At 42.0% G+C, this 12,178-nt stretch overlaps 1 protein-coding gene across 3 annotated transcripts in view; it reads left to right on the top strand.

Moving 5' to 3' along the window:
* reps2 (RALBP1 associated Eps domain containing 2) overlaps positions 1 to 7,207 on the top strand; it is a 43,901-nt gene extending 36,694 nt beyond the window's left edge. For all 3 annotated transcript variants that reach the window (XM_049588936.1, XM_049588935.1, XM_049588934.1), the window contains 2 exons: positions 2,357 to 2,462; positions 5,968 to 7,207. In XM_049588936.1, coding sequence (XP_049444893.1) covers positions 2,357 to 2,462; positions 5,968 to 6,036 — 175 coding nt within the window. In that variant the 3' untranslated portion in view covers positions 6,037 to 7,207. The remainder of the gene's footprint in view (positions 1 to 2,356; positions 2,463 to 5,967) is intronic.
* The last annotated feature ends 4,971 nt before the right edge of the window (positions 7,208 to 12,178 follow it).

Below are 12,178 nucleotides of genomic sequence, written 5' to 3'. Positions count from 1 at the left end.
TTTGCAGTATTGGAGACTGTATGTTGACATGTTGAACAGTGAATATTTAAAGGAGGTATTTCTCTATATGTAACTATTTGTCAATACATTTTTGGTTGTTTCTGTTTGTAGGGAAACACTGATTTCAAAGTTAATTATTCTTTTTGTGTCATGCCCGGTGGGAGGGGCTTATGATTTATAAGGCATCCATCTTGTCCATGTTGGTGTGGAGAGTTGGTGGTACATGGCAGGTATTTGACAACAAGAGAAAGTATTGAGTGAGCGTGTTTTTGGACGATTGTCCTTTTTTTTCGGCCGGTGGTCCAGCTGTAATTTGGGTTACTGAAGAACTCTGAACCCAGGGTACCTTTTTGTAAATATTTTGTTGTTACTTTGTACATATTTTTTTCACTGTTTTGGTTGGTTTGGTGGAATAAACACTTTAAAACGTATCTTCCCAACTACGCCATATTTTTCCCGGAAGAACCCCGCTACACCAAGTCTTATTTATCCAGTCGTGTCCTCAGTACTTCCCCAGCAGAGAGTCCTTTCTGACAGGGAACTGAACAGACAGTGAAACTTATCCACTGTAAAACTTTAATTAATAGCCCAGGCCATTATTTGCTTAAATCACTGAAATCAGCAGGCCGATATTTAGGACAAAATTGTTGTTCAGTGAAAATCGGGAAATCAAATCAAATCGTTTATTTAACCCAGTATGAATGTTACGTATAGAAATTAGGCTTCAGATAACATCAATTATGAATCATTAGACAGAGCATCAGAGAGTGAGTTACAGCACCCAGCGTACCGACACATCACCACTTTATCCTGTTAAAACAATACTCACAACTTGAATTAAATTTTATTTTAAACCCTTTTGACTCTTTTAATTCAAGGACTCTTACAGGCTAAAGGAATATGAATAACTTAGTGGGTAGTCTGAGTGGGCGGAAGTTCGCTGCATAGATCAGCCTCTCATTGGGCGGAACAAGCCACCCGCTGAAGTCCCGCCCTACCACCTCCGGTTGTGTAGCAGTTTTCAACCGTTTTCTACACGTCCTTTACTAACTTTTGCGGTGTTTGATCTTGCGGGGATGTAGCCATTTTTCTGCCATGGTTCGCGTCCTGTATAGGCGATATTTTTGTGGGCGTGTTACACCAAAACCTGTTTCCCCACAGCAATATTTTTGCAAGCGCACCGTTACTGTGGCACCGCCCAGAACGATTGTGATTGGTTGAAAGAAATACAAGCAGCCGGGGCGGTTTTTTTTTTTTCCTCCAATCTTAAAGTGAGAGTCGGTCCAGCCAGACCTTTATTTTTCTTGAGAAAGGTCTGGTGAGCGAGACTACTTACAGGGTAATCTAGGAATGGACACATAATTTTAGGAAGCCAACAACCCAGTTTTATACATTCAAAGAACTTCTGTTAAAAACAATGAACTTTTTGGCAACCAGGCTAGGCTTCTAATTGAGTCAGGCATTTATTTGCCAAAATATGTAGCTACACTGGGCTGGTAAAAGGGACTAGGCTTCTAATTGGGACTAGGCATGTAATTGAAGTTTCACGGTATGCTGTCTTCAAAGCCAGACTCCATTGACAAAACATAAATTTTACCTCATTGAACAGAACTGATCAGTTAGCTTGTGTTATTGTGTGACTTTGGTGAATCCTACCTAACTCTTGAAAACACATAAGTCACAGAACAACACTAACTAAGTGATCGAGGCAGAGGTAAACCAGCAGCTCCTGTGTTCAGCGAGGTAAAATTGCTGTTTTTGTGAATGGAGTCTGGCTTTGAATAGAGCTTAAATAAGTGACTTTCAGATTAGTTCCCCGTCGAAAAGGAGTGTCTGTTTGGGAAGTACTGAGCATACGACTGGATAAATGAGACTTGGATCATACTGCACGAGTTGTGTGGGAGTTTGTAAATTGATGTTTTGATATAGTTTTGCTGTTGTTAAATTGAACCTCTATGATCAGGAATTCCCCACTGTTAACCTCCCATACTGGGGAAGGTGTTGTTTGGAGCCACTTATCTTAGCAGCACTCCTGTCAAGCCTGACGAGTGGCATCTGTCGACTCCATCCTTTATGTGTTGGAATCCAACCATAATACAATCATGCATGCTGTTATTTTTCTTCCTTACACCTCTTTGTGTCTGTCCGTCTGACCACTGCAGTTCCTCTTTTCACTGACGAAAGTACAACCAACACGTGACTTTTATTTATTGGGGTCAGAACTTTATGTACAAATGGTCATTTGGGGGGTGAGGTATTCCTTTAAGTTCTGAACAAGGTCGGTTATGTTACACTTCTCTATCCGTCTAGAAAATGAATTTAAAATCTGATAAAATTGGATAAAATTGTCTCTCAGGCTGCTGTCCAAACAGAAGAGAGAGATCCAGATGGCGATCCGCAAAAACAAGGAAACCAACGCAGTGTTGACGCGCCTCAATAGCGAGCTCCAACAGCAACTCAAGGTCAGCACATCTTCTGTTTCTCAGAGCACAGCACACTGTAGATGCAGCCATACCACACTATGTATATAGTATCCTGCTGAGGGAGTGTGTGTTTCTTATGTGAGCGGGTGTGGACGACATCAGTGGCTGCCTGACCACAGTGACTTTCTGACATTTGCTGCCCTCCGCCTCCTCTGGGACTCTGTGAAACGGGAAAACCAGCTCCACAGCTCTTGGAGTGGTGCATGCTTGACACAAAGAGTGCTCCATCACAGGACAAGGACTTTTACACACTGCATGTTCACCACAAGCATGAGAGCGTGGAAGTGTCCCTGTTAACACTGTTTCACAAGTTTTCAATCACGTGTCAGACGTTGAATCCTACGCGCTCTCAAATGAGCGCGACAACAAATGCTCCCACTGGTCCAACGTGGTGAAAAGCTCCGAGCTCAGCCGTCTGCTCCCCTGACCCATCACTCATAGCTGAACTAATGGCACTGACTTAGCTGTTTGCATTGGAGATCTGCCTGTGGCACACGCACTCACATTTGGAACACATGCCGCATGCCTGTCATTCTCCTCGTAAATGATCCGGCAGTGAAACCCTCACGCTTATATGCAGCGCTTTCACAGCTTTAATACAACAGACACTGAAGAATAAAACAGGCAGAATAGACATTTTGAAGCTGCTATAATGACATCCGTCTTCCATTAGTGCTCCGTAATCTAGGATGTCGTTTATCCGCTCTAATTCTGCTGCTTCTTGAAGGCATCTGTGGAATTTTGCAGAGAAAGGCATATGTGTCTTTATATAGACTCCAGCCTTGTTGAAATACCAAACAGCTACTGGCATTCACAACTGTCTTCTTCAAAATAGAGCCTGGGCTGGTCAGGCATCCAACGACAACAGGGTGTGTGAGGAAAGAAAGGAGGGCGGATGGAGGGAACAGCTCCTCTTGACTTTTTCCCCTAAAGTTCAACTAACACTTGAATTAAAGACAATTTCTGCCCTTTAATCCAACCTTAGTTATTTACTCTTGCTCTGAAGAAGAAAGCGTACTAAACACTTTTCATTTTAGACATTTGGACTCTTTTTATACGGTGCATTGGTTCCCAACCTGGGGTTTGGGACGCCCCAAAGGGTCCTGAGATAAATCTGAGGAGTCGCAGATAAAGACACTTTCACCCCCTCAAGCCTTAAAAAAACAAACAAACAAAGAAAAACCGCAATAGGACAAAACATGCTTTGAATCAAGCACTTAGAACCAGTTAAACCCACGCTGCACACTATCATATTTGAGTGTGTAATGAACATTACACTTTCGGGGATTCATCTTGTTATAGACCATCGTTACCAAATAATAAAACAAGAAAAGCTTGTGAGCTGTTTACTTGACTCTGTGCCACACTCACATGTCACACTCTCACTGCAACATATAGTGTATCTATAACACACCCCTTTCATCATGGCGGTGCACTCGAGCCGTCAGTACTCTGCTTACTCTCCTGCTGCCACGCCATGACAGTTGATATCGTCACCCCCTCGCTCCCTGCCGTGCAGAACTTGATGCTGTCCTTTGGGGAGCGACAGGGACAGAACGTAGACGTCACATATCAACACTGTGCATATTCTGCATTCTCACCTTAATCCATCCCATGTGAGTTTGCTCTTTGAATTGACCTTGTGACCTTTGCTTTCGTGCCACCCTCAGTTTCCCACTGGTGAAACCCAGAAAGTCGATGTCTTTGCATCAGTTTTATATTTCGGGTTGTGATGAACGTTAGGGGCCATTTTAGGCCCCGATCACACAGAATTGCCAAACGTGTAAAAGCCACTTGCCACTAGTAAAAAAAAAAAAAAAAAAAAACCACTCACTGTGCCTTTTTATTTTTGCAAGGCAACAACCCCGTCACCTCCTTATCTTAACCTTCCTTTGTAATCCATCTACCATTTATTTTTTTATTCTATTTTATTTATTTCACAGTATTTAGTAGCTAGTTCCTAAAATGTTGAGGCAGAGGGTACCTGCTGTAGCTCAGGCTGAGGATGAGAAGCTGTCAGCAGATAAACAGAGATCTGTGTTGGTACTTGAGACCCTAATAAAGAGGGTGGATCATGTGGAGTACCACCAGTTGGTCCAGGAGCTTCTCCTCAATGATGGCCCTTTCAAGTACTGCACTTATATGCTTCTACAACATATACCATGTGTGTCTAAGTGCCCCCATTGAGATGGTATATATATTAAAGGAGGGTGATGAATCAGTAGTAGAATAGGGAACACCGCCCTGGGTCTAGACGCTGGTGGTGGTAGAGGTGAAGAAGATCTGGATGAGTAGAGGAATGAGCCTTTGTTGAGCTCGTTTTGGACTCTGATACGATGGCTGGAGGAGGGTGTGACAGTTCTGCCTATAACAACAGCTGACAGCAGCAGGGGAGAAAGCAGAGTTAAACTTTTTTTTTTTTTTTTTTTAAGATTATATTTTCTGGCTTTTTGCCTTTAACGTACAGGATAGAGTGAAACGGGGTGAGAGAGCTGGAGTCAAACCTGCGACTGCTGCGGCGAGGCATCGCCATTGTACATGGGGCACCAGCACTATCCACTGCTCTACCGACGCCCCGCAGATTTAAATTTTTGCAGTAGCATCCTGATTGGCTGATAAAGATCGTGACAGATTTTGATGGGATAACTAGAAGAGTGAACGCCTATCGTCAGCTGATTGGAGGAAGCAGCAGGAGTGGGATGGAGAGAATTGTGAATGGATGAGCACAAAGAAAGTCTTCCTGATTGAACTTACGCTGAACTTCATTTTGCTCGTGGATAAGACGGCACTTCAATATTTCCAATAAACTCCCTTGCACACTTATTGCTAGTGTGCCATTGGTTAAGCTACTGCTTGCCATTGCTGGCGCCCATACCTAAGGTTGCTGACCCTGTCCTAGCGTGACCATCAGGACATTTTCTTTTTTGATTTTTAGCCTTATTATTGGTAAAACTCAGAGAATAGGGGAGTAACTGTATTCTGTTCATTCTGTCCCACTCATATTTTGGCCACTTAAGGTGATTCATCTTGTTCTAGACCAGTGGTTCCCAGCTGATCCAGCCACAGTGTCCAGATTTCTCCTTAGTCACTAGTTCATGGTCCTCACAGTTAATATGTTCAATGTCATACTTGTGTTTGGCCATGTTGTCGAGCTAGTTTGCTGTCTCTTTTAGGTAGCTGTCCGTTAGTCAATGACTCTACAGCAAGAAATGGCACTTTAAAATAAAAGCTCTGTGCCAGAAATTTACTGTACTTAAAAAAAAAGTGTGTTTTTTACAAACTTGACACGTTTGCAAGTCACTTGTGGCACATTCAGAGTGGGCCTGTGACCCACTTTTGGAACGCGACCCACCAGTTGGGAACCACTGAGCTAGACCATCATTACCATGGCAAACAAAACAAATACTGTAATTACTGCCTGAGGTGCTGGTCTTGCTCAGAGTGCAGGGGTCAAAGGTCATGTTTTCTCTTTGGTCGCCTGCAGGTGGTTCACCAGGAGAGGGTCACCTTGGAGTCCCAGCTGGAGCTCCTGCGGCCTCTGGCCTCGACGTGACTGAGCCTGAAGTCTGGTCAGAGTCATGTTACGTTAATGTCTTGATAAAACATGAATGTTTGAGCCAAGATACAGAAAGTTGTCGTCTTTTGTCATGAATGCATTATATATGTGTAAAAGGGGTGACGATGGGGATTAACAGGGATGTGACGCTGGGATTTCTCTGATGATCAGCTCCAGTCTCACATCCAGATGTTACTCTGTGTTACTTTTAATGTTTTACAGGATTAAACCATGTTTTTTTTTTTTAAATCATTGTATGATATGCACATGTAAATGATCCTGTTATTCATTGTGACGTTCTAACTTATTTCAGTCTCACCCATGAGTCTTACTTTGCTTACGTTCATGTAACAGTCTGTGCCCATCTTGTCACGACTCAGATACATGTTTCATGTGTGTTACATGTTCTGTGTTAATGATGGGAACTAAAGTGCTCTCGTTTTTTTCTCAGTCTATGTATACAATGCATTTCATGTGTATCCATGTGGTCTAAAGCAAGTAATGGTGCTACAGATTAGTTTTGAATCTGATTACTTTTTGCACTTAAAGTAAAAAAAAAAACACATTTGCCAAGTTGTTTTTAAGGTTTGAAAAGCTACGTTAGATATGAGTTGGATTTTGTTAAGCTTCAGATTTCCAGCCTGCGTACAAGATTTGAATGTTGACCTGTCTGACACTGGATTTGTATGAAATATGGACGTTTTACTTGAAATTTTGCTCCATCTTTAACACAAGCACTGTATGACTTGATTTTTTTAACCCTTGTATGTTTGTTATCACATGAAGAGCTACTTCTGCACTGCAAGCCTGGAGAAAAAAATTCAGGGCCAATAAAAAGTCCAGAAAAGCAAAGAAATAAGCACAATATTCCTCTGAGGTTTTGCAAGATAGATTTCAAAACAGCTAATGTCAGGTAGGGTTTTGATTTCATCTATGCAAAGATGTGGTGCTGTTTCAGCTTGCTTTAGACCATGTACCATCAGGAACAATCAGGATGTGTGGAGGGAAAAAAATGACGTGGTTGAAATACATGATGGAATGCTTGATACTGCATGTTTGCTAAAATGATGTGAGCCTTGGACTGTAAACTCACCTTGAATCATGCACAACTACTGAGCTCTGGGCTGAAGACAATAATCAAACTAATCAATAAAGTTGTCTATTTTTATTGCTTGTGATTACTTTATAATACATAGCGCAATAAAGAAGTTAATCATTTTTTAAAGTAACTGAAAGGAGCATTGTTACTGGTGTGTGAAGATACAACTTAAGGTTGCTCTGAGCTGCATGGTTGTGGAAAACCTGCAAAACTCCTTCATAAATTTGTTTAAATTATGTTTCAACAGAAGAAAACAGCATTGAGATACCAAAGGCGTTAATCATCTTCTCATTTCTAAGACTCAAAAGAAGGTGACATTGAAGTTTGGATGCATTAAGATGTATCAGAGGTCGTTATCGTCAGTAAAAGAGATCAAACAGACTGCAGCCATGACCCTCTGGCTCTCACCAAGCAGCTGTGCTTTCTCCGACACAGACATAACAAGCAAGGGTCAAGCCGATCGCCACTGATGGCTGTATTCCCAGACCCTCTGCCACTGCCGTCCAAAAATATCCACTGACACACTTGGCTCCCATTTAGACACCTCACACACTGATAGGCCTATTTCTCTCTCATTCATGTTGCCTTCAAAATCCACTCTCACTCCCAAGTCGTCCAAGAAGCTGCTTTGATTGCAATCAAGGACTTTGATATTTATCCAGACATTTTTCTAACTCACTCACATGCTATCAACAACCTGGTTTTAGCTCTACCAGCTGCAGGGCTCCAGGGACGGCAGAGTCAGTGAGTGTGTTGGTCCATTTAACTACCGTACTGAAATAGCTCAACAGCTACTGCCATGAAATTTTGTGCACACGTTCATGGTCCCCACACGATGAATTCTAACGACTTCGGTGATCCCCTGACTTTTTCTCTAGTGCCACCAGCAGGTCAAACTTTCCACTCATTCTGCGAAATATCACCACATCTAGTTGGGCACAGATGTTCATGGTCCCCAGACGACAAGTCCGAATGTCTTTGATGATCCCCTGATTTACACTAGCCACACCACGAGGTTGATGTGTGGGTTTTGAGTGACAGTTGGATGAATCATGTAGGAACTATTTTGTTTTAATCAAACTACACCTGCTAAACTTATAACGATGCAGAAGGAAACGTGCATCTACTGCTAGCTCACCTAGCACCACTAAGCTAGCTAACGTTACATCTCAGCCAAGCCGATAATGTTTACATCTTGCGCTGTCATCGGCACAAGCCTCTCGTCCATGAGTAGATGCACGCTTCCTTCTGCGCAGTGGTGTGGTTGGCAGGTAGGGATGTCCGTTCAGTTTAATTTTGCTCTCGATAGGCCAACATCAATTAACCAGTTACTAACCGGTTAAGACATGTCAGACAAGAGGCCTCTCTTTTTAGTCCAGCACATCATTGACTCAGTGAGCTTTACCGCTGCATTTCAAAGCGCCATCCAAATGTTTGGCCTTTTATTTTATTTTGTGTTGGCTTTGCCGACAGACAGTCGGCTAGCCTTGTTAACGTGAAAACATGCCAACCATAGACTGTAAAAATAGTCTGCAACTTTTTAACGTAACATAACTTTTACCTACTTTAGACTAGCACTAATGTTACCTTTACGTTACATTGCCAGAATGTCAAGTATATACTGCTTGCATTGCTTAATTTTAGCTAACGTTAACGTGGTTAAGCTTTATATTCCAATCTCACATAGACGGCCTTTCTTGAAAAGTACTATCTCCTTAAATTCTGTCTGTGTTTGGACTTCAGGGCTTGCCAGTTAGCAGCTAGATAGCGAGATGACTAGCTAAGCTAACAAGGCAGAAAAACAGCGATACATGCTAATTAGCGCTAACATTGAAATAACATGATACTAGAATGTCACTTAATGTTAAACGAGGGCACTGGTGTCTTGGATGGTCAGATGGTACAATGATCTGCACAGCAAGCCTTATTATTCTCAAAAGTCTGACATTTGTACAAAAAATCTCCGACAGCCTCCGGCCAGCCAGCTCCAGCACCTCGAAATACGGTGAGGAGGTCAAGTTAAGTGGCCGAGCTGACAGCGTGTCAGTCAAAGTGATCACGTCCTTAATTATGCAAAACTTAAGCCTTAATAACATTAAAATGGGATCATTCTAAAACAATTCACCCCCGTGCAGTTGTCATGAATGATGAAATAAGCCACAGAGACCAAAACCATTTTTGTACAAGGCTGTAAACATGTTTTATTTTAGAAGTAAATTTGGGCATTTCAACATGGGGGTCTAAGGGCATTTGCTCTGTTTTGGACCTAGCCTCAAGTGACCAGTCGGTGAATTGCAGTTTTTGGCACTTCCACATTGGTTTCACTACTCCGTCCTGGAGGTTGCCATTTGATGCCAACAGCTCAACCTGCAGTCTCCACTGTTTTCTTTTACCGCTCTTTACTAAGCACCACCCGGTTTGGTGGCAGCTAACATTAGCAAGCTCGTGACGACGCTCACTCGGCGACTACCACTGGTATCACTGTCCCACTGGAAGAACGTGTTGCTGTGCCCACCTGAAAGGGTTAGGGTCAAGCTTTCGGCCCAGTAATTCAGACAAAGAATTAAAAATCATTTACATCTGTCACAACTGTCTGTTTATAATCTTGAATAACTCTGTCTGCTTTCTTTGAGCACCACAAGCCGAGTGCCATCTAGTTCCATATATTCAAGAGAAGGCAGACATCTCTACGGCTGATATCTCCAACACTCTGTATCTCACACCCAAACAATCTAGACTAATAAACAGCACTGCAGGTATGAAGAACAATAGATTTTTGATTTTTGGATGAACTGTCCCTTTAACATTAGCATGTTAGCATCGTCACAGCAGGAAAGTCAGAATGCTTGTGTTAGCATTAAGCTCAAAGTACTGTCTGCTTTGCCTCAGTACAGTCTCACAGAGCAGATATCAAAGTCGTAGACTCTTATTACACACTATGAAGTTGATATATTCTGCATCACATTTTTCCTGGAATTACCAGCGTATAACTCATTTTAAGGACGTGAAGCAAGACTAGATTGAGCCCAGCAAAGAACCAAAGACGAGTATGATTATGAATTTAAGTGGGTGATTGAAATCACAGGACATTTTTTTAAGAAAGAGCAAAATGAAACAGATTCTTAAAATCCAAAGAAAACAGTTGAGTGGTGTTTGAGCCTGTGTTAAGGCATTCTGGAATAATGCGCTGCCCACATCTGAGAAAACGAATGGAGAAAATGAATGAACCGGAGTGAATGAGTTCAGTGTGGGAGACAGACGCAGGATGCCAGACGACAACAAGGCGCTCGTAGCTCGACTGTGCCATAACCGATATTTGGCACAATCCGGCATGTCAGCACCTGCTGCATCAACTTGGAGTATCTCCTCCTACACTGCAGGTTTTATTTCATCTTATACATCAGGAGGAGAGTGTGTGTATTCATTCAATCAGACAGCTTAGCAGGGAGCCATTCTTACTGCACTATAAATACCACTTAAAAGTGTTTGGTTTGCATTTCAAGATGACAGCTGCACGTGATGAGGAAACTATATGTGTCAGCCATGTGTTGCCTCTCTAAGTATACGGCTGCTTGATATAATTGACATCTAGCTATCTCACATAAAGTCAGCAACTGGATTATTATTATCTACATGGTTATTACTATTGATTTGTCTGACTGGAGACAGAGATATTTAGAGGTCTCAGACAGAAATAGAAAAAATCCTCAGTGACAGGATTGGGCCTCTGTAGATGTCACAGAAAGTACACTGTAATGACTGAATGTTTATTGGAATAAAGCAAAAACTAAAATGAAATGAACTGATGAAGACATGCAGAGTTCTTCTTCAAACTCAGTGTAAATACACTGTACATGTACGATGGCTTCTCCATAACTTGTATCACCCCCGGTGGCTTAAAGTCAAAGCTGACCCTTCTCACAACAAAGATTACGAGCTTTTGTCTGTTCAAGTTAGCCCCTTTGTTGCGGCACCATTACTCAAAGATGACGGCATACACGTTTCTCGTTTCTCTCGTCTCCCCTTTGTCCCCGGCCGGGCTTTGCAAAGGTTGCACTTCTGGTGTGGACATTAGTTAGGCCACAGGAAGGGCTTTTAGGCTGTCACCTCTGCCGATTCTGGCCCCGTCAGCTGGTGGGATTTAGTTAAACACTCATTCAGCAAATGTGAATGAAGCTCGGCCCAGGCTGTCAGGTCTGCGTACAGAGGTGAAAGCAAAGCTTAACCTAGACGAAAAATTATAAAGTAAAACAAGAATCTTCACAGTTTAATCGCAAAGAATGAATGAGTAAAGTAATAAGTCTTACAAGCTGCAAACACTGATACTATCTGGAATTATGTGTAGGCCTAATGTTTATTTCAATCCTACTTAAATCTTTCTCAAAACCATGGATTCATTAATGAACAGGCCTACCAGGCACAGGTCCAGGGGCCCACAGTGTCAGGGGCCCCTCTGGCCTTAACCAGCAGAATGTCACTTAAATTAACACATGCAGACCAGGAAGAGATTTAAAATGATCACAAAGAAGCATAAAACAACAACAAAAAGACACAAAACAGCTGCAATGAGACACAAAGAGACGTAAGTACTTCGAAAAGAAGCAAAACAACCTGAAAGATGCTCAAAATGACAACAAAAAGATTCAAGATATTACAAATTGACACAAAATGACAGAGACACAAAGCCACCACAAAGACGCTCAAAATGACCACAAAGAGATGCAAGACAGCTGCAAAGAGACACAGAGAGTCTCAGAGACTATAAAAAGGGCAAAACAACCACAAAGGGATACAAACTACAAAGAGATTTAAAATAACGACAAAGAAACTTAAAACTACTGCAAAACGATGCAAAGCAACAACAAAGACAATCTGGACAACTACAAAGACAAACAAAACAACTACAGAGACTCAAAATAACTACAAAGAAACTTAAAATAACCACAAAAATATGTAAAGCAATGACAAAGAAACTCACAATGACCACAAAGATGCACAAAACAACTACAAAGAGACACAAAACTACTACAAAGAGACACA

The sequence above is a fragment of the Epinephelus fuscoguttatus genome, linkage group LG10 (genome assembly GCF_011397635.1).
Source record: "Epinephelus fuscoguttatus linkage group LG10, E.fuscoguttatus.final_Chr_v1".
In the NCBI taxonomy this organism is placed as follows: Eukaryota; Metazoa; Chordata; class Actinopteri; order Perciformes; family Serranidae; genus Epinephelus; species Epinephelus fuscoguttatus.
The sequence above is the reverse complement of the archived record's forward strand: the minus strand, read 5'-3'. Positions and strand labels throughout refer to the sequence as shown.